Below are 21,141 nucleotides of genomic sequence, written 5' to 3'. Positions count from 1 at the left end.
CAAGTAAGATTCATCCCCAGTCGTAGCGTAGCGGCGGGGGGATCATGGAGTGCGGTAATTTTCCAAACAAAGAATATTTACAGAGCTGCCTCCATCTTGTCCAGAACAGCCCGGGTGAACTCGTGGGTAGTAGCCCGACCACCCAGGTCGCGAGTAAGGGTCTGGCCCTCACCGATCACATCGTAAACAGCCTTGGAGATGCGGTTGGCATGGTCATCGAGACCAAGGTGGCGGAGGAGCATGGAGCCAGACAGAATCATGGCGCTGGGGTTGGCCTGGTCCTTACCCTTGATGTCAAGACCAACGTGACGGCAACCAGGTTCGAAGACGGCGACATCACGGCCCATGTTGCAGCCAGGGACAACACCGGGGCCACCAACGAGGGCAGCACCGACGTTGGAGAGGATACCACCGTACAGGTTAGGCATAACCATGACGTCGAACTGCTGGGGGCGCGAGACAGCCTGCATGGAGGCGTTGTCCACAATCATGTCATTGACCTCCAGGGTGGGGTAGTTCTCTGCGACCTTGTGGAAGGTGCTGCGGAAGAGACCATCGGCGAGCTTCATGATGTTGGCCTTGTGAATGCAGGTCACCTTCTTACGGTTGTTGGCAAGAGCGAAGCTGAAGGCAAACTTGGCGATGCGCTCGGACTTGGCCCGAGTGATGATCTTGAGGGACTCAACCACACCCTGGACGGACTGGTGCTCCAAGCCGGAGTACTCACCCTCAGTGTTCTCACGGATGATGCAGAGATCAACATCCTTGTGGCGAGTCTGGTATCCGGGGATGTTCTTGATCAGAGAGATCGAGGCGTAGATGTCAAGTTCCTGACGGAGAGCAACGTTGAAGGACTGGTGACCAGAGCGCTCCACCGGGGTGTGGAGAATACCCTTCAGACCCAGCTTGTTACGTCGGAGAGAGGCCAGAGATTCCTTGAACAGCTCCTCTGAATGCTTGTTTCCGGTGTCCACACCGCTTACGTCAACTTGTTCCCACTCAATGGGAACATTGTCGGCCTTGAAGATTGTCTTGACCGACTCGGCGACCTCGGCACCAATTCCGTCACCTGGCGATCCATTAGCGACCAAATTTCAGGCGCAAGCCGCAAGACAAACCGAAGGCGATCAAGCATACCGGGAATAAGAGTGACGGTGTACTTTCCACCGTACTTGGTGGGCTTGAAGATGTCAGACTGAATGCTGGCGAAGGCTAGATGCGGAAGTTAGTTAACGATCCACCCATAAGGTTGCACGCACAGCTCGTCGCGCAAAAGTAACAGTTGTTTTTTTTCCCACTCCTGTATTCTCTCTCTCTCTCTCTCTCTCTTTTTTTTTTTTATGTCTGTAACAGATGTGGATATAGGGGGCTGGGATTATAGCGTACATCGGGTAGGGATTGAGCGAGCGACAGAGGGAGCCACGGAGGCGCTGCGAAGCAGGGTCTGCATTTAGACGTTAGCTCGGATTTGCGCGCCAGGGGGGAGAGGGAAAAGGGCGTTGAAGACTAACCCGGGCAGGTTGAGCCGATCGGGAGAACATGATTGTGATAGGGAATTTCCTTTGGGAGAGGAAATATGAAATTTTTCACCCTTTTCAAAAAATGTCTCGGTGAACAAGTATGGAGTGGGGAAAGGGAAGGGCGGTTGGAGGTGGAAAAGAAGAAAGAAAGGAACGGAAAAAAAGGGCCCGGATGGGCTCGGCATCGCGCGACACTGAGCAACCCCGGCCCGATCTTATCAGTAGTACTTCTTATCCCCATACTACTACTATGAGAAAGTCATGTACCTTCAACTTTACTCTCTGTCAGCCATGTTTACGTACTTGGCCTATTGACCCCCAAATTCGGTCATCCCATCTGACTTGTCTCTCTTTCATCCAACTTCTATTCAACTACTCTTTGGGTTATTCATTCCCCTTCTCTTTCCTCTATTCAACTTGATTCCCCACCAAATGCCTCGTTCGTTTACCCACCTGATTACCCTGATTGGTTATGCCAATCACCAATTCTCTTGATGAGGGTTACCCTAACGAAGCCTGCGCTGCGCATATCTCTCTATGATCAATATGAATGAAAGAAAAGGTCTCTGAAGTGCCCAACCCGAGGCTCTCCATGGGGCAAATGAAGCGGCTCCGTTCAATGCACTCCAACTCCCAATTGGGATCTCAATAGATTCTTTGAATGGCCCTTATTCAGGGAGGGAAAGGCTCAATACTCTGGATGGAGTAGTTGCCTCGAGCTTTTGGGTATAAAGTCAACGTACTTACCTCGACTTTTTTGCTCTTCTCCATCCTCTTCATCTCATTCTCTTGACATCTGACTACCATTTCAATCTCTTCCAATCTCCGATTCCTTTTTTGAATCCATTCATTCTTCATCATGAAGGTTCTTGCCGTTACCCTTGCCTTGCTCGCCGCTTCGGCTGCTCCGGCTGCTGCCATGGTCCGCTGGTGTGACCACCCTGGCCAGCCCTGCTACAAGATGAAGCGCACAGCCGATATCTCCACCGAAGTCAAGCGCTCTGCCGAGGCCCTTGCTGAGGCTATGGCTGAGGCTCAGCCCGAGGCCATGGTCCGTTGGTGCGATCACCCCGGTCAGCCCTGCTTCAAGGTCAAGCGTGCCGCCGATGCCGTTGATGAGGTCAAGCGCTCTGCTGATGCCCTGGCTGAGGCTATGGCTGCTCTTGATGAGGAGTAAATGTAAGTAAGCTGATTCCCCTCTTGATTTTCTATTTCTGAGGTTTGTTTTCTTACTGATCAAATTGTGTCGGCAGTGCCTCATATGCTTCACATACTCCCGATGATGTCTAGCCTTGCATGTCTATGTTTCCAATGTTGTTTTGTGCTACCTTCGACTACATTATGGAATCAACCTGGCTATGCCACTCGGAGGAACTTGACTGATAGGGATGGACGCAAGAATCCCATGGCGCACACTCGTTTTTTATCTTGGCCATGAAGTTTGCTTACTTTTTTTTTTTGTTGCTTCGAATCATGGGGCTTGAAGAGAAATAGAAAATCAGAAGGGAAAAAAAAATCTTATGACAGCGCTTAGATAGCAATGCAACAGCCTCGAAAGATCGTCCTATATTCCATCTTACTTACGTGACTGTATATCTTTTACGGACCAGTTGACTGTTCTAACGTTAATCTAAAGAAAGTAGGTTCCTTTGATTATGGTTCGAAATTAAGACTTAATGAAACAAGGATGACTGGACGAATTCACTTCCTGTATCATATCGGCTCCTCTCTTGAAATGCCCCGTATTGTGACTCCATAGGCTCTGTCTGCGGAGCCATTTCCCACCAGTGCTGAGTTTTGTAAGCCGGGTCTGTTGCCGATTTATACGACTGTCCTGCGGTGGACTCAGTGGGCTCTGAATGCATCTGGTAACCAGACATCATATAAGGCTCTGCTTGTGTCTTGGAGTCATGCATTTGGATGTCTTCAGGGGAAATTGAGGTCGGATCCATCGAGCCTTCGGCAGATCTGGCGTAGAGCTGCCATGTTTGAATTAAGCGATGTCTTTGCTCAACGTCTGCATTTTTGAATAGATCTAGTTGGCGGGGTGACATGGTGCTAGGATCAAGACCATGCTGCTGTAGGATTTCTATTGGAGTCGGATCTGCGATGGCCTGAGGTTGAGGGTTCGGGCAGGAGACTATGTGGGTGGAATGGTGATAGTGCTGCGAGATGCTGTAGGAAATGGGGTTGGGATCGGGTTGAGACTCTATTGCCATTTGTCGATCGAATAAGGCCGCTAGCTCGTCTTGCAACTTCCCGTTGCTTTCGGACACCGAGAGGCCGCACTAAAGACACGAGAAAAGAAAATCCCCGCATGTCAGGGTGGAACACAATGGTGGGAAAACTACATAGATTTTCATAGTAGATACCTGAATACAATGTGGGTTCTCAATGAATGCAGCCAGGGAAAGGGATATATCAGAGACATGGCCACAGAATGGACATTGATGGAGGATGGATGAAGACATGGTCTGAGTCCACAGGTTCGAAGGAGAAAAGAATATATACTAATGTATATGTACTATATTCAGTGTAGTTCAAGGAGTGCAGCCAACATTTAAATCGGCTAGGACAATGTGGGGTAAAGGGATCAGGGATCAGATCAGTAGGAAGAGAGTAAAGGAATGGTAAAAAAAAAAAACTTTGACAAGAGGAGTAGAAGGAAGAAGAAACCACACCCGCAGCTGTAGACCATATATACCTAATATATCGGAGGGATTTTGTGGTGCCCAAACCCCAAGTGTGAGGAAGTTTGGGCTGCAAAACCCCCAAATACCAAAGTATACCCAGAAACGGAACAAATATACTCCAAACACTCAAATACGGTGTAAGATAAAAACACAAGTTTCGTAATCAAGGTACGTGTCACGTGATCCAGGCAACTCCCGTGACGCAGCTCTCTGGACCTTTCCCCGAACGCGAAGGTCGCCAATGTCAGGGTAAGCTCGTCACTTCCATCCAACCTCTTGTTTCCTTTGAAACTTATCCTCTGGAAAACAACACCCCCATTTGCAATATCACACACAAATCATGGTAATATAATTGCTCTAACCTCTTCAACATAATCTCCCGTCATCCACAGAGAGCTAACAACCGAGTAGACGTCAATCGGCACGGGCTACGATCTCTCCAACTCCGTCTTTTCACCAGATGGCCGTAATTTCCAGGTATCACCCAGAATATGATCCAGGTCCTAGGATCAATCAAAACCGCAGAGAACTATCACAGCTGACGAACCTTCACAGGTGGAATATGCCGTCAAGGCCGTTGAGAACGGAGGAACAGCTATCGGCATCAGATGCAAAGATGGCGTGGTGCTAGCCGTGGAGAAGATCATCACTAGCAAGCTCCTAAAACCCGGCGCCAATAAGAGGATCGCGACAGTGGATCGCCATGTCGGCATTGTAAGCTCAATCTTGCCCTCACCCTTCTTCCAAGCGCTTCACCCCTCGCCCGGCCACCACTTGCTGGAACCGGAATCATCACCGCTCGAACGCACTATTCTTGGTTGAAGTTATCTAACTTATGACCTGTTTGGAAACTTAGGTATCGGCTGGACTCGTACCAGATGGTCGTCACTTTGTTTCCAGAGCCCGAGACGAAGCATCCTCCTGGAGAGGAACATACAAAGCCCCCATCCCAATCTCTGCGCTTGCGAACCGTCTGGGTGGGTATGTACAAGCGTACACTCTCTACTCCAGCGTACGGCCGTTTGGTGTGACTTCCATCGTCGGTGGATGGGACAGTGAAGCGGAGCAGGCGGTCGACGGTCAGGTGGGCAATGGCCCCAAGTCAGGCTCCGGTGGAAAGGTCGAGGGTGCCCCAGCTGGTGGGCCCGGTCTGTACATGATCGAACCCAGTGGACTCTATTGGGTATGTCAAACATGATACCCCCGCCTCTCTATCTTTCCGTCAAACGGGCTTTAGCTCTAACGAATACAGGGCTATTATGGTGCCGCCACTGGCAAGGGCAGACAAGCTGCTAAGGCAGAGCTGGAGAAATTAGATCTGACTTCTGGCACGCTGTCGCTTTCGGAAGGTGTGAAGGAAGCTGCCCGTATCATCTACGTCGCTCATGAAGATAGCAAGGACAAGGAATTTGAGCTTGAGATGTCATGGATTAGCTCGTTCGATGGTCCCACCAAGGGTCGCCACGAGGAGGTGCCTAAAGAAATTCGCGAGGAGGCAGAGAGGTTTGCAAAGCGAGCACTCGAAGGCGAGGACGAAGAGGAACAAATGGAGGAATGAAACAGCATTAGATCTGGCAGTGCATATTTAATTTGATGCTTCCCGGGCACTTTTTACCCTTTTGATTGCAATCACATGAGAACATATATAGGAAAGCCCATCAAAACCCAAGCGTGGCCTTGGATTTTATGAATCGTTTATTTCTTTACACAATCTTGCCCTCCGACCAGTCACGTCTCTTTACGCCCAGCTCAACAGCGGCACTGCCCCAATCCTCACCGTGGTTATGCATCCCACTCTTGCCCAAGCCTGCTCGTTCCAAGCCTTGCTCCTCGGTTAGAACAGTCAACAGACCGAAGATGACCGGGATGCCGGAATCCAGTTGGACTCGCATCAGTCCGTGGCTGACGGCATCTGCAATGTATTCAAAATGCATGGTAGCGCCTTTAATCAGGACACCAATCGCGATGATTGCATCAAAGGGTTTCTTGGGCGAAGTGGTGGCTGATTTGTTCAAATCAGAGGTGGAGGCTGACAAGAGGTCAGTGGCACTGATGCCCTCGCCGGAGGAGCTCGCTTGAACCTGGGAGGCGGCGTACAACCTGTGAAAGCAAAAGGTGCATGAGATAGCAGATCTAAAAATGACAGAGATCAGGGCCTGGAGATGATATGGTCTTACCGTTGCACACCCAGAGGCAATTCGTAGCTACCGGGAACGGTCTGAACGGTGATGTTATCCTCGGTCACGCCGCCAGCCAGCAAACTCTTCTTGGCTCCAGCTACGAGCTGATCAATAATGGTTGCATTCCATCGCGCATGAATAATGGCGACACGCAGTCCAGAGCCTAAATCAAATGGTTAGGAATGGGTCATGTGTCACTGAAGGTGGGGGTGGATTCCATACCGTCATGGCTCTGGGCAGCTCCGGGACCCTTAATGGAAGACATCGGTAAAGGAGACAGAAATATTGCACGAATTGGGTAAGATGAGGGGGTGGGGGAGTGCAGGCGAGAAATCAGTCTGGAGTTGTTATGGAAGAGTTACGAGAGTTGGAAGGTTTTGGGGTTTCGAGGTTTCGAGGTTTCGCGACGCAGCCCAGTTGGTCCCGCATTTGCTCTGGTCCCGCATTCCTGACGGGAAAGGCGGAATATGCTACCGGATACAGTACTGCACATTAGTACTGAATAGACACCAAGAAAGATTAACATATAATAAGGTATGAATTCCATTCTCCTTAAGCTAAAAAGAGCACCCATTAAAAAAAAAAAAAAAAGTAAAAGACAGGATAGTGATGACAGACAAAACACCCTAAAAGAAAATACAGTATCAAGATCATGATCGTCATCTTACTCTAAAACCCTCCTTTGAGAGACACAGAGAGGGTGCAAAAAACCGGGGGAAAAAGGGGGAAATACCATCCCCGAGCCTATTCTCTCTCCTTTGATTTAGTTTACTCAACGGTGACCGACTTGGCCAAGTTGCGGGGGAAATCCACGTTCAATCCCTCACCAACAGCCAGCCAGTACGAGATCAGCTGCAAAGGAATCACGTTCAAAAGACCCTGAAGACAATCCACAGTCTTAGGAACAACAATCTTCTCGGTCAGTGCGTCTGAGAACTCAGAGTCGTTCTGGTTGCAAATCACAATGGGACGACCACCACGGGCAATGACTAGGGAGAGATTCGTGTTAGGGGCTTGAATCGATAATAAAAGAAAGAATGGCGGCAGTTGTCACTCACCCTGTTGATAGGCATTCAGAGACTTGGTGAACAGATTGTCACGAGTAAGGATCATAATAATAGGCAGGTTCTCGTCCACCAGGGCCAAGACACCGTGCTTAAGTTCACCAGACATGACAGCCTCACAGTGGAGATAAGAGATTTCCTTGATCTTGAGCGCACCTAGAAGGAATGAGTTAGAAGAGACGAAAAAAAAAGACAAGAAGGAAAAGGATGAGAAGGAAATTCAAAGAAGAGTAGCACTCACCCTCAAGGGCAGTAGGGAACTGGGCACCACGACCCAACAAGAGCAAGCTCTTTTGGTCTTTGAAGAACTTGGCGCACATCTCCTTAATTGGCTGGTCGAGCTTCAAGATCTCTCGGAACTGTTCCGAAATCTTGCCAAGACCTTCAACAATCTCCTCCCGCCGCTTTTGCTTTGAGGCACGGTCTTCACTAAGGGACAGGGCAAACATGACCATGGCAACGAATTGAGAAGTGTAGGCCTTGGTGGAAGCAACACCAATCTCAGGGCCAGCGTTAATGTGAACACCACAGTGGGTGAGAAGAGAGATGGAGGATCCAACCACGTTCACAATGCCAACAGTCAGGGCACCCCTCTCGAGACAGTAACGGAGGGCCATCAGGGAGTCTGCGGTCTCACCGGACTGGGAAACAAACACACAAGTATCATCACGGAAGACCGGGGCTTGGCGATCAAGGAAATCGGAGGCCAATTCGACGGCAATAGGAATCTCCGTCAATTCCTCAAAAACTCCACGTACGGCCATACAGGAGTGGTAGCTGGTACCACACGCAATGAAAATGAGACGGCGGCAGCGACGGATGGTAGAAATGTACTGGCGGAGGCCGCCCAGCGTGACCTTCTTGTTAACGGCATCCAAACGGCCACGCATGGTGTTGACCACGGACTCGGGCTGTTCGAAGATCTCCTTCTGCATGAAGTGGTCAAATTTACCCTTCATGATCTCCTGCAGTTCTAGCTCAATGGTCTGAATGGCGCGGACATTGGAAGTGCCGTCATTCTTGCTCATGCGGTGGATGTTCAGTTGGCCTTCGTGGATGTGGGCAATGTCATCATCCTCCAAGTACAGCACCTTCTTAGTATGCTCCACGATAGCGGATGGGTCCGACGACAAGAAGAATTCGGCAGGCTGGGGGATGCCGTCGTCGGATAGGAATGCCCGTGACTGGGAGCGGTGCAGGAGGGACTTGTCAGGCGGGGCCAGGAGGCTGGTAGCAGACTTCTTGATGGCAGCATTCTGGGAGGCCTGCTCCGCGGGAAGAGCACCATCTTCCGAGAATTCCACATCCACAAAGTCCACCTTCATCTTCTTCGAGGTTCTCACACCAATCACCAAGGGGGAACCCTTGCGGGCGGCAATCACCTCATGGGGGTAGTGGACGGACTTGAGTAACAGACCGAAAGCACCTTCCAGCTCCTTGATGACGGCCTTGGCCAGAACAGTGAAGTCGATATCGGGGTGTTGGTCATAAAGGTATTTGGCGAGCTTGGCAATACATTCGGTATCAGTCTCAGTCTCGAATCGGAAGCCCTTGCTCTCCAGCAGGGCCTTTAATTCCTTGTAGTTGGTAATAATACCATTGTGGACCACGGCGAATTCCCAGTTCTGATCGGATCTGTTTACCCCACCCAAAAAGGACAACATTAGCCAACGTCACCCACATGAAAAGGCTAAGGGGTTGGTGTGGGGTTGGGATTGGGATTGAAGAGAAGCGTGCTTTCGAAAGGCACGAGAGAGTTTCTCTCTCTCCATCTATCTTTCTCTCTCTCTCTCTCTCTCTCTCTTTTTTTTGGTTCTCAAATTTTTTTTAAAAAAAAAACTTACCGGTGGGGGTGGCAGTTCTGGCGAGAGGGGGTGCCGTGGGTGGCCCAACGGGTGTGAGAAATACCAGCGTGCGATTCAAAGGTCTTGGTCATGTCGGGCTTGCTCTCGGCAATGAGCTCACGCAATTTAGCGACCTTTCCTACCTCCTTGAAAGCGCAAACCTCATTCTTCTTGTCACCATCAACGGCCATACCGGCGGAATCGTAACCCCGGTACTCCAAACGGGATAGTCCTTCAAAGATTTATTAGCGCTAGGCAAGGGGGGGGGGGGGGGGGAATTCGAAGGTAATTGCATCAAATTGGCATCACTCACCATTGAGAAGAGTATTGATAATGAACTCACGATCCCGGTCGACGAGGTAGTTAATGTAGCCAAAGATTCCACTGCAGGGTTGTGAGCATGATGATCCTAGATGGGTTGCTTCGATACATACCACATGATGGGCGAATTTGTGTGAGCGAATGAGGAGAAACAAAATTAAGAAAGGATGTATGGGTATGGGTAAGGTTTGTAGGGAAGAAATAGAATTGGGAAAGGCAAAGCTGGAAATTTGTATTTATAGAGGGGAAGGGAGGGGCGGTAGGATTATTATTAGCTATGATTTTCCCTTATTTTTCCTTTTTATTTATTTTTTTTCTCTTATTTACTCCACCAGGGAAGCTACCGGGGCCAATGCGCTCCATGTCTCACTCAAGCCCTTTTTTCTCTGGAAATCGCCTTCTTGCTCCACTTCTTGTTTACCATATATCAGGGGGGGGGGGGAAGCAGAAACCTGGTTACTGTTTCATGAAGAATTTCATGAAGAATTGATCGAGTCCCCCTTTTTCTTCTTCTTCTTCTTTTCTTTTCCCCTTTTCTAGTTTCTTATAATTTATTCTTTTGAATAGATCAATTTTCTTCTTTATGATGCTTCGGCAATCGGTTTTCTCCGGGGCAACACCACAACACAACCCACCTTGATCGTATGGAGTACTTTACTAGTGCATGAATACCTTATAGCTTCTCCAGTTACGGGGGTCATCAACATTCCCTTCTCTATATACCAATCTCAAATGGCAGGGGACTTGTTAGAATTGAATTTTTTTTTAAAAAAAAAAAAAAAAATTCAAGGATCATCATGATTAATGAATACATCATAAGATACTTACTTGGGCCATTTTTCAATAAACTAAATTCTTGTGGATCATACACCAAAACATGTATATTGTCAAGATCCCCTAAAAATACCATACATAGCGTACATAGCGGGGATGCCAAGGTCTCAGAGCTACCCGGTAAGAACGATACTATTTTTACATTCGATGCTGAGCCCCATCGCCACTAATGGTGGCGTATGCTTCGGGAAATTCTTTGGCTTTTGATATTTTTTTTTTTTGGATATTTTGATTTTGATTTTGATTTTGATTTCGCTTCTTGTCCTTCTATCTCTTATCTCTAAATGCTAGACCGAAGATAGGCTAATAACTCTCTAGGGCTATATGTTGACACGACCTACTAATACTATTTACCTGTAAATGCTAAATGTTTAGAAAATATCTCTGTATTAAATGCCCAAAGTAAGGGGGTGTTGTAATTACATGATTATGATATACCTAATACTTGAGTCTTACAAAGTAGTTATATCTTACATTGACCTTTTTGAATAATCAAGATGTTTACTATGTACCTCAAAAATTTATTAGTCAGGTATGTGATTCACTGGGTTTGATAATCTGGTGTTCATTAGAATGACGGTCTTATTTTATAACCGGCACCTAATTATTTTACCCACAAAACCCCGTTCACAATATAATACCTAGAGATATACTTAATATAATTCTTAGCCAAGATTAGAAGCTCTGAGGTCATGGTAAAATAAAATACCGTTTTTCACGCTATTTACACTCTACCCCTGTATATCTATAATCTATACAGAGCTACTACACATAGATACTACACATAGATACTATAGTTATAGTCTAGTGGTAAGATTAATCTTCTTACTGAGCTTAGATATCTAGTATCATGATCTATGACTTAAACGTGATAATAAGAAAAGAAAAAAGTTTTTCATTATCAGTAGGAGTTGAGTATTTTCAGATGACTGGTGATTGATACGATCATAATCAAGAGTAATCTTTATCAAAGAAATATTTATGGTACAGGGTAAAGTAGATTAATGGTAGATTAATAGCCAACTATCTCGTATACATAACGAAAGTTGCACTACGCTACATAGGAGATTCCAGCATCCATGCAACTAGTATCACCTGACTTTCTATTTGTCCGGTTGTTCTGCCACCGCCTAATATAATCACCCAATTATATCAACATCTCCGTCACCGCCTTCTATAGCCCACATTTTTTACTCCGTCCTCTGTATATGATACCATCCCCATTCACTGACCGCCTCCCCATTTGGTCGCGTCTGCTCCTTGCAAAACCAACTCGCGCCTTTCGACTTAAGGACGTCTTGTTGCCCTACCAAATCCGCTCCTTGGTCTTTATTTTCCCTTTGTCCCTCTGCAGCATCTTTCCTCGCTTACTCTGATCCCTTTCATCTTCAAGGATGCTGCTTGGTGATCGCGCGGTTTTCTCCCGCGTGTAGCCACCTCATCATGTCACGCGCCTCGGCCGGCTTTGCGGACTTTTTCCCCACGGCCCCGTCGGTCCTCCAGCAGAAGCGCTTCAAATCAGGAGACCGTCGAAGAAGAGTTCCAGATGTTCCCGAGGTGACTGCCTCTTTCACAGTCTCCTCCGTGCCTCCCGGTGGGGCATCTGATATGCCGGCTGCGGAGCCATGCTCCATTCAACCGCCCTCCTCTGACCTCCAGGGGGGTGAATCCCATGCACCAGGAGAGGCAAATGGAATATTACCTTCATCGGTTGACGCTACTTGCCCGCCTATTCATACCTCAGCATCCCTTATCAACACGGAATCATCTACGCCGTGTAAGGCGACGAGTCCGCAGCCGAAGATAGCAGAAGAAAATCTCTCAAGGAGCACTACTGGACCTAGCGAGGACCCGATCAAAGCCTCCGTCACCTCTACGCATCCTCCCCATCTTCAATCAAAAACTCGCTCGGAAAATGTGGTCAAAGGCTACCGGGTGATCTACGACCCCGAACTGGACAAGCGCTCGTCTAAAGAGACTTCTTCCAAAGAGAAGCGACGGAAACTCCAGTATGCGGAAATATTTGCTAATCATCAAGTCACTCCTTCCGATCCTCGCCTGGCGATCACCAACTACACCCGAGGATCGGCTTGCGGGCCGAAACACAGATATCAAACTGCCCCGTATACCTTGAAACCATGGCCGTACGATGCAACAACCAGTGTTGGACCAGGTCCTCCGGTCCAAGTGTTGGTGATGGGCTTTGATCCATTGTCGCCGGTCACTCTCATCAGTGCCCTCTTCTCGAGCTTTGGTGAGATTGCAGAAATGAACAACCGCACCAACCCCACCACAGGCCGTTTCCTTGGCATCTGCTCCATCAAATACAAAGATAGCCCGGCATTCCGTGGAGGTAGCCCGGTCTCGGCATCCAGTGCAGCACGGCGTGCATATTTTGAATGCAAAAAGGAACAACGCATTGGGATTCGAAGGATTCGAGTGGAGATGGACCGGGAAGGAGCCGCGTCCGAACGAATGGCCGCAAGAGCAATTGAATCACAGCGCTTGGCTTCCCAGCCTATTCTTGCCCAGCCAAGCAAGCCGGATCTCAAGAAAAATGAACCCCCTCCGACAGCACCGAAAGGTCCCTCTGGACGGTCGGCCCTTCGCCCCGGAATCTCAATCCCACGAGGACCAAATACTCCCCTGGGGCCCGTCGGGGTACAGTCTCTGGTTGAAGAGACACTGGTGTTGGATCAAATCAAACGTGACCCTTACATCTTCATTGCACATTGCTATGTTCCAGTTCTAACCTCGACTCTTCCACATTTGAGTAAAAGACTGAAGTTGTTCAGCTACAAGACCATTCGCTGTGACAAGACTGGCTACTACATTATCTTCGAGAATTCCCGGCGAGGCGAAGAGGAAACGGAACGTTGCTTTCGATATTGTCACATGCAGCCCTTGTTCACTTACATCATGAATATGGAAAGCCAGCCTTACGGGAACCCCAATCACGTTCGCAGTCCAAGTCCGGAACGTCTCAGAGCCGAGGAACGAGAAAAGGCGCAGAAGGATAGAGTCAAGAAAGAGGCTGAATTTGATATTGAAGAGGAAAAGAAACAGCGTGCTGCCAACTTGGATCCTTGCCGAGAAGTTCTGTCCATCATCATTCGGAATCTAAGAGACAAGCTTCTTGAAGATGTCAAGTCACGCGTTGCTGCCCCGGCTTTGTATGACTATCTCGATCCCGGCAAACATGCTGCTAGGAGGGAAAGACTGGGGATCTCTGCTCCAGAAGGCACGAAACATCTTGCTTTCCGAATCGGCGCGGGCAGTAATCTCGGGCCTACAGACTCTCGGTCTGAACTGGCGAATGGCCAGGATTCACTTCGGTCTACGAACCTCAGTGTACTGGCCCTTCCGCGCATCCGCAAGGCCCACGGGTCTGATCGAGCCGGAGCTGCGTTTGTGGATGAGCGACGCCGAAAACCCCTTCGGAAGAGAGAAGTTCGGCCTCTGTACCATCGCCTGCAGGAATTGCACGACGACGAAGATTCGGACGACGAGCAACGTACACCACTCACCCGAGATACCGAAGAGAGAAGCAGTCGTCCTGCGAGTCGGGCAAGCTCGGCATCTGAATCCGAACAGGATGAACCATATCAATCAGATGCAGTGGCTTCTTTTGTCGATAGTAATACCCAAGTGGCTGATGAAACAGACGAGGCAGACGAGGCAGACGAGACAGACAAGAGGAGTGATGGGTCTGTCCAGGGCTCGGAAGTACTGACTTCTTCTACGCTCAAAAGAAAGCGAATTCCCGGAGAGACCGATGTACGCAAACGTCAACGACCAGACGAGGAGCTCTCCAAAATTCAGCCACTGGAGGTGACTATTGGTGATACTCCGGGTGTTTCTGCTGCAATTGCTCCTGATTCTCGTGCTCCATTGCCAATGCACGATAAGTCGATCAAAGAACAAGACGTCGAAATTGCTTTAGAAAAAGCTACCACTAACGATACGTCCGATGATGAAGATGCTTGGGGAGCGAAAGGCATTGATGAACCCGGAGCTGAGATCAAATGGGGAGTATCCAAGCATGAACCACGGGCGACAGTGGAAGACGATGAAGCTATCATTCTGGATCTGGATGGTTGGCAACACTTAATCAAAGACGAAGAAGACATGCGGTTCCTGCATGAAATGTTGCTCGATCAGATTGCATCCTCCAACGTCGATAATCTGGCAGCATGGGCATGGCGGCAAAAGGAGATCAAGGCTCTGAACCAGCAAGAACCCAGAGGGCCAACCCACGATGTGATTGGCATCAGTGGGCATTACATTTCAAACTCGACAGGCGCTGCTCGGACTCAGGGTCGAAAGAGAATCCTTGAGTCTGAAAAATCCAAATATCTGCCACATCGGATCAAGGTTCAGAAAGCCCGTGAGGAACGCGAGGCGAAAGCCAAGGCTGATCCCCAAGCTGCAGCTGCTGAAGCAGCCCGGATTGCTGCTGCAAAGACCATCTCCAAATCAAGCTCACGGTCAACCCGTGTCAACAATCGCCGGCTCATCGCCGATATCAATGCACAGAAACAAGCTCTTCCAACATCGAGTGGGGAGGGTGATGTTCTCCGATTTAACCAGCTTAAGAAACGCAAAAAGCCAGTCCGCTTTGCTCGATCCGCCATTCACAACTGGGGCTTGTATGCCGAAGAGAACATCTCAGCGAACGACATGATCATCGAATATGTTGGTGAAAAGGTTCGGCAGCAGGTCGCTGACATGAGAGAAAGGCGATATCTCAAAAGCGGAATCGGAAGCAGTTATCTCTTCCGAATTGATGAGAACACTGTCATAGACGCCACCAAGCGAGGTGGAATCGCGCGTTTCATCAACCATAGCTGTACACCCAATTGCACTGCTAAGATCATCAAGGTTGATGGGAGTAAGCGGATTGTGATTTATGCGCTGCGAGATATTGAACGAGGTATGTTTATAGCGACAGCTTCTTCCTTCCTCTGCCTTGGGCATTGGAGGGGGGGGTCAAGAAAGAAAAGAAACCTCACTAATAATTTGTCCAGATGAGGAACTCACGTACGACTACAAGTTTGAACGAGAATGGGGCAGTGACGACCGTATTCCTTGTCTCTGTGGCTCAACTGGCTGCAAAGGATTCCTCAATTAGGGGACCTACTACGACATCCAACCTAAGTCTTTCTGGTCTTCTTTTACGGCGTTGGTCGGTTTGGGTTGGCGTTTGAAAGGGGGAAAGATGGAGCATTCGGACAGAGAGCATTTCATCATTTAAAGCGCTATCACTAACCCTCATGTACAACAATATTTGTAAAACCTCAGGAATTCCACATGGAATTCATACTTTATTCCCCAATTTTCAAGAAGATTTGATGGCTTTGGATACTCAATATCAGACCCTTCGGTTCTTCCTGCGAAGCCCAGGCCAGTGATGTTTCAATGACTTCTGGTTATGGCCTCTGCGGGTTGTGAACTCTTTCAGGGTATCAATATAAATTAATTGTAAGCGATAGCAAGCTTAGGCGACGGGTTGTGTCTTTGCCTTGCTTGCTTCTGGGTAGTGTATCGAAATATCGGCAGGTGAAGTGGCCATAAGTCGCATCAAGCCTCAGACTGCATAAACCGGTCAGTACTATTTACAGTATAGTTGAAAGGAAGAAGGGCCATACCTAGGTGGCTTGGGAGAAGGAAATTGGCAATTCCCTCCTTGATCACATATTCATGTCCACAGTTCCCACAGATCAGCTTGCCCTCGATGACTTGGGTTTCTAACAAAATTCGGTGCAGGTCTTTCAGGGTTTGTTCATCATTGAGTGCTTCGCCTTCCGGTTTAGATTCTGGTAGACTGGGGAATCCAAGCTGTAATGAAAATGTCAGCCAACATAACCTCCAAGCATATCTTAATATATGAATCTAGTACCTCATTCGCAGTCACTCGGAGCCCCTCCCAATCAATACGTGGGATGACATTTTGAATGAACTCTGGCTGGAAATCAAGCTCCTGCATCTCAAGTTCAGCGTCGTGGAAGTGTAAAGGAAATGACGCCGGGGATGTTTTGCACTCCTTCACTGCACATGTCACAAAGTTGGCGGTGATGACCTTCATGATTTCGTCGTACAATCAGCGTATGCCTCGAGGAGGTCGACAGCGCTAGAGAAATATTTGATTTGATACTATCGAATATTGATAGGTGGTAGATGAAGCCACTGATTGGAGCTTATTATAATGGCAGTTGTGGGGGTATCAATTGTTGAAGCATAAAAAAAAAAAACCCGCCCCCTCATCGGTCAGGTGATCTTATCGATAACACAAACACCCCCACCGCAGTACCGTTTAAAGCTGATCGTTAGTTTCCCATATTCAATCTGCTATTATGTTATCATTTCGTAAAGCTTATAAACATACAAAGAAAAAGGGGGAAGAAAATGATTAGTAAGGTTTCGGTGTGATATGTTTCACTTCCTGGAAATAAATACATGATGCGTGTAGTAGATATATAAAGTCAAGGAAAGAAAGGAAAAAAGAACGGAGTTGCTCTAGGGGAATACCCTGTGCAAGAGATCTAGGACCTAGGTTATTTTGTCATTTCAAGGTCCCTATATCAGATACACGACTTGACCTGCACGTCCACCAAGTCAAGGTCAGCAATATCATGATCACCAAGACAGGTACTGGGGTCTAGGCGATCTCCGTCAAATATAAGAGAGACTTCTTGATCTGCCGAAAGATTCTGTTTGTCTCGAAATGTGGATATAAGCTTGGACACCAGGGTCTTGGGCCTTGCTTTGATCCTCAAGTCACCTAGTCCAGGGCTTCGGAGTGTCAACTTCATCGGTTCATTCTCTTCATTCTGTTGGTTGCTGGGGATCGGCGGGGTTGTAGGTAATGGTTCCACTTCTGTAGAGTAGCCAGGCTGGTTTAACAAGAGAGGATTGTCTGTAACAGCCACTATATGGATTTGCAATTCTTTCCCGCCTCTATCAAAATCATCGTCCGTATGCAAAAGCGCCCATGTGTCTTTTTTCGGTTTGATCCCCAAGCTTCTGCATGTTGTCACATCGAATAGCCGTCGACCTTTCCACGTTAGATAAACAGACGACTGGGTCCCCGTTGTGAATCCCTGGCGTTTGCACCACTCCGAGCGCACCTCTCCGAGGCTCTGGGACATTTTTCGGTGGACAACCAGTGGTTTAGTGGTTGGTATTTCAGAAGTGATGAGAACCTGGACAACTGGGTCTTCCACAAGGTGGTCGGCTGGCTGGAAGGGCTGGGAGGGTGAATATAGAGCTGGGCGATTTTTGTCGTCACTTTGTCCTTGGGCCTCTGGGCGGATTGGGGGGTAAGCTGGAGGGTGAGCTGAGGGGTTTGCTGGCGAGTTGGCCGTTGCGAAATGATCCGCGTGGTCCACTGACGGCATGTCCGTTGAGCTGGAGCCCGATCCGCCAGGAGGGATTATTCCAGGGTATTCATATCCTTTGGTGAGTTCCGGTGTCACTGGTGCATTGGGACTTTGTTCAAGGCGAGTTGTGATTGGACGATTTTCCTTCAAATTGCCCTGTTCGTCGGGTGACACAATAGGAGCAGTCAATGGGGCCGTGTTCTGTCCATCAAAAACATCTAGGCACTCAGATCCATTGCTCACTTCATTGGAGATGCTGCTGCTGCTGCTTTCATTTGCTTCAGGGGGGTTCTTGGGTTTTTTATGCGCCTCTCGATTGGCCGCAACAATATCGGAGTAGGTTTGTTGAGACCGTCGGTAGAACTCATTCGGACTATTCCCTTCTTTAGCTGCCCACGTTGGCTTATTGAAGAAAGAACGCATCTTGGTCAATAGGTCAGCGTCCTCAGGGCCTTGTAAAAAGGATTAGAGGCATGAATGTGGTGGATGTGATAGATTCAAAGTGTTCAAAAAGCAAGGGCGTGGGGTGAGAGGGGCCGCCTCACCGCCTTCGCGGGTCTTTTGTGACAAGTTACCGAGTGTCAATACATATATTTTAGACTACTAGGTTTGTCGATCGTCAACTCACTCTTCATAGCTCCTCGCCGATACCTTGAGCAACATTCAATCTACAGTCATCATGGAGAACGGTTCAACCTCAGAAGGAAAAGACCCGTCGGCTTTCCTCAGCGAGATTATCGGAGCTCCAGTGATCGTAAAGCTCAACTCCGGTGTAGTTTACAAGGGTACGTACCAGCTTCCGCTCTCCATTCTAGCAAGGAGGGGTCTTTACTAACAATTTATTTAGGGGAACTTCAGTCTGTGGACGGTTATATGAACATCGCACTTGAAAAGACCGAGGAGTTTGTAAACGGAACACTGCGGCGCAACTACGGTGATGCTTTTGTACGAGGAAACAATGGTCAGTGATCATCATCTCCGATCCTTTAACGTTTCCAGTCTCACAGCTATAAATAGTGCTTTACATCTCCGCGAGTTAATTGACGCCGGATCGGAAATCTCGCCGGGTCCGTGGAAGAGGCTGGTTCTCTGCTAAATACCAGTATCGATCGCTTCTCATCCTAGTAACGGATCTTCTGTCACTTGCAATTCACTACGTATGCAAATGAGGCTATCCAACCCGCTCTCTTTCATGATCATGCCTGATTTTTCTCGTGGCAATGATTCCTCTCTGATCATCCCTCACTTCTCCACATTTTCATGACTCTTTACCCTTCTGGTCCCGATGAGGAAACTTGCAGGCGGTATTTTAATGACCTCTCTACGATATGCAATAGAAAGCCTAAGGCTCTGGAAGCTATTGTGCTTATAGTGTGAACACTCCTAGCTTGATCATCTACGTGGAAGCCGTTTCGCGTCCCCCATAATTTATACGAGGGGAATCATATCTAAATGCCTGGGTTCTTTTGGATGTTACTATATATAGTCCTACAATAGGATAGATTCCTTGCGCCAATTGGATGAAAGGGGATACCTTGGATTTATGATTCAAATTAAAAAGTTTTGCTCTCAAGAGGGAGAAAACTATTGAGTGAGACGTCTACAGTACGTCTTTAGGATTGGGTGACCAGTAGGCTTGTTCAAGTACGGCTGAGATGAGATAATCACCGGGTTTAGGTTGTTATCTTGCGAATAAGAAAAAAAAAACCCCTCAATAACAAACCCCACACCATCCACATTCAGAAAGAAAGAACAATGTTGCAGGCAATCAAATACAACCAGGGTGTCTTGGCGATTCTCGACCAGCTTCAGCTGCCATTTGTGGAAAAATACATCCCCATCCAGACTGCAGAGGATGGCTGGCATGCCATTAAGGAGATGAAGGTGCGAGGTGCCCCCGCCATTGCCATCGTGGCGATGCTTGCGCTCTCCTCGGAGCTTTGGTCGCTTCGTGCGGCGAATCAAATTCCCGAGTCACCTGAAGAGACACGGGAATTGGTCGTTAGGAAGTTGGACTATCTGGTGACAAGTCGGCCTACCGCAGTCAACTTGAGCGACGCTGCTCGGAAGCTGGAAGCTCTTGTGACGAACCAAGCAACGGAAATCGGGATGACAGGTCTCAACTTGGTATCATCATTCATCCAAGCTGCCGAGGAAATGCTAGGCAAAGATTTGGAGGATAACAAACGTATCGGACACCATGGGGCCGAGTGGATTATGACCAATGCAACCAAAGCGGACACCGTCTCAGTTCTCACCCACTGCAATACTGGGTAAGGCTATTCGGACCTTTTTCTCCTGCAATCATATCACTAACGACCAAGGAATTAGCTCACTGGCCACATCAGGCTACGGCACCGCATTGGGGGTTATCCGTTCGCTGTCGTCCAGAAATGAGCTACGACATGCCTATTGTACAGAAACGAGACCTTACAATCAAGGATCTCGCTTGACCGCCTTCGAATTGGTCCACGATCATATTCCTGCCACGTTGATCACTGACTCTATGGCGGCTGCTCTGCTCGCGGATGTAAATGTGGGGGTGTGTGCTATTGTTGTCGGAGCAGACCGAGTGGCAGCTAATGGAGATACGGCTAATAAAATCGGCACATACGGATTGGCTGTCTTGGCCAAACATCATGGTATTAAGTTCCTAGTCGCCGCACCCCTCACAACCATCGATCTAGCGACACATTCTGGTGGTGATATTGTTATTGAACAGCGCCCGGAATTCGAGGTAACGAGTATCAAGGGCCCTAGAGACGGGGTGGAGGCTGCAGATAGTGTGGTGCTGGATACCATTCGTATCGCTGCACCCGGCATTGGCGTCTGGAATCCTGCATTCGACATTACCCCTGCGGCTTTGATAGACGGGATCATCACAGAGGTCGGGGTGGTCGAAAAAAGCCCATCCGGCCAATTTGACCTTGCCCGCCTGTTCAACGATTCTCTTTCTCGGTCTTGATGTGACTGCCTTCGTCATCTGTAACTCCACAGTCACTTGTTCCGGTATCCTGCGAAATGGGCTCTGGCTCTCTATCAAAGGCTGCCAGGATCTCGTCCATTTTGGATTCGAGAGCAGTGAGGTGGTTTTCCAATGCAGTTGCTGTCATTTCGCCCCTAGTATGAAATGTTAGGTGATTTTGTGATGCTTGCGGAGCAACAACGTGATAATATACTTAGAGATTTCTGTTAGTGCCTATTAAAATTAGTATATGGAAGCTTTAACAGTCAAAGGTGACCCTGCCATTATAAGAATAGGGTAGAGGGATATATGAATTTGAGTCATATTAAGGATATGGGCTT

The 21,141-nt window shown here is 48.3% G+C and overlaps 11 protein-coding genes across 11 annotated transcripts; 5 read left to right on the top strand and 6 right to left on the bottom strand.

Moving 5' to 3' along the window:
* Nucleotides 1-77: 77 nt before the first annotated feature.
* N7466_000013 (isocitrate dehydrogenase (NAD(+)) IDH1) lies at nt 78-1,541 on the bottom strand (the record flags this gene model as incomplete). Its single annotated transcript, XM_057159411.1, has 4 exons — nt 78-1,069; nt 1,138-1,212; nt 1,387-1,444; nt 1,512-1,541. The coding sequence occupies 4 exons, from the start codon at nt 1,539-1,541 to the stop codon at nt 78-80; spliced, it is 1,155 nt and encodes a 384-aa protein (XP_057025659.1).
* An 838-nt stretch (nt 1,542-2,379) lies between these two features.
* Nucleotides 2,380-2,697, top strand: N7466_000012 (mating alpha-pheromone PpgA; the record flags this gene model as incomplete). The annotated part of the gene is made up of 1 exon (XM_057159410.1): nt 2,380-2,697. One exon carries the CDS (start codon nt 2,380-2,382, stop codon nt 2,695-2,697), a length of 318 nt encoding a protein of 105 aa, XP_057025658.1.
* Nucleotides 2,698-3,193: 496 nt separating this feature from the next.
* On the bottom strand, nt 3,194-3,739 carry N7466_000011 (uncharacterized protein; the record flags this gene model as incomplete). Its single annotated transcript, XM_057159409.1, has 1 exon — nt 3,194-3,739. One exon carries the CDS (start codon nt 3,737-3,739, stop codon nt 3,194-3,196), a length of 546 nt encoding a protein of 181 aa, XP_057025657.1.
* Nucleotides 3,740-4,553: 814 nt separating this feature from the next.
* On the top strand, nt 4,554-5,771 carry N7466_000010 (proteasome core particle subunit alpha 7; the record flags this gene model as incomplete). Its single annotated transcript, XM_057159408.1, has 5 exons — nt 4,554-4,556; nt 4,625-4,690; nt 4,769-4,927; nt 5,070-5,396; nt 5,466-5,771. The coding sequence occupies 5 exons, from the start codon at nt 4,554-4,556 to the stop codon at nt 5,769-5,771; spliced, it is 861 nt and encodes a 286-aa protein (XP_057025656.1).
* A 145-nt stretch (nt 5,772-5,916) lies between these two features.
* On the bottom strand, nt 5,917-6,658 carry N7466_000009 (lumazine synthase RIB4; the record flags this gene model as incomplete). Its single annotated transcript, XM_057159407.1, has 3 exons — nt 5,917-6,313; nt 6,391-6,556; nt 6,616-6,658. The coding sequence occupies 3 exons, from the start codon at nt 6,656-6,658 to the stop codon at nt 5,917-5,919; spliced, it is 606 nt and encodes a 201-aa protein (XP_057025655.1).
* A 503-nt stretch (nt 6,659-7,161) lies between these two features.
* On the bottom strand, nt 7,162-9,740 carry gfa1 (glutamine--fructose-6-phosphate transaminase (isomerizing) GFA1; the record flags this gene model as incomplete). The annotated part of the gene is made up of 6 exons (XM_057159406.1): nt 7,162-7,382; nt 7,452-7,613; nt 7,699-9,092; nt 9,302-9,533; nt 9,615-9,685; nt 9,736-9,740. 6 exons carry the CDS (start codon nt 9,738-9,740, stop codon nt 7,162-7,164), a joined length of 2,085 nt encoding a protein of 694 aa, XP_057025654.1.
* Nucleotides 9,741-11,899: 2,159 nt separating this feature from the next.
* Nucleotides 11,900-15,587, top strand: set1 (histone methyltransferase SET1; the record flags this gene model as incomplete). Its single annotated transcript, XM_057159405.1, has 2 exons — nt 11,900-15,389; nt 15,484-15,587. 2 exons carry the CDS (start codon nt 11,900-11,902, stop codon nt 15,585-15,587), a joined length of 3,594 nt encoding a protein of 1,197 aa, XP_057025653.1.
* A 456-nt stretch (nt 15,588-16,043) lies between these two features.
* Nucleotides 16,044-16,541, bottom strand: N7466_000006 (RNA methylation protein TRM112; the record flags this gene model as incomplete). The annotated part of the gene is made up of 3 exons (XM_057159404.1): nt 16,044-16,048; nt 16,105-16,294; nt 16,356-16,541. 3 exons carry the CDS (start codon nt 16,539-16,541, stop codon nt 16,044-16,046), a joined length of 381 nt encoding a protein of 126 aa, XP_057025652.1.
* A 496-nt stretch (nt 16,542-17,037) lies between these two features.
* Nucleotides 17,038-18,258, bottom strand: N7466_000005 (small ubiquitin-related modifier domain-containing protein; the record flags this gene model as incomplete). Its single annotated transcript, XM_057159403.1, has 1 exon — nt 17,038-18,258. One exon carries the CDS (start codon nt 18,256-18,258, stop codon nt 17,038-17,040), a length of 1,221 nt encoding a protein of 406 aa, XP_057025651.1.
* A 256-nt stretch (nt 18,259-18,514) lies between these two features.
* N7466_000004 (U4/U6-U5 snRNP complex subunit LSM6) lies at nt 18,515-18,804 on the top strand (the record flags this gene model as incomplete). Its single annotated transcript, XM_057159402.1, has 2 exons — nt 18,515-18,620; nt 18,683-18,804. 2 exons carry the CDS (start codon nt 18,515-18,517, stop codon nt 18,802-18,804), a joined length of 228 nt encoding a protein of 75 aa, XP_057025650.1.
* Nucleotides 18,805-19,590: 786 nt separating this feature from the next.
* On the top strand, nt 19,591-20,800 carry N7466_000003 (S-methyl-5-thioribose-1-phosphate isomerase; the record flags this gene model as incomplete). The annotated part of the gene is made up of 2 exons (XM_057159401.1): nt 19,591-20,108; nt 20,167-20,800. The coding sequence occupies 2 exons, from the start codon at nt 19,591-19,593 to the stop codon at nt 20,798-20,800; spliced, it is 1,152 nt and encodes a 383-aa protein (XP_057025649.1).
* Between the last annotated feature and the right edge of the window lie 341 nt (nt 20,801-21,141).

The sequence above is a fragment of the Penicillium verhagenii genome (assembly GCF_028828195.1).
Source record: "Penicillium verhagenii strain IBT 33310 chromosome Unknown utg000002l_segment0_segment0, whole genome shotgun sequence".
In the NCBI taxonomy this organism is placed as follows: domain Eukaryota; kingdom Fungi; phylum Ascomycota; class Eurotiomycetes; order Eurotiales; family Aspergillaceae; genus Penicillium; species Penicillium verhagenii.
The sequence above is the reverse complement of the archived record's forward strand: the minus strand, read 5'-3'. Positions and strand labels throughout refer to the sequence as shown.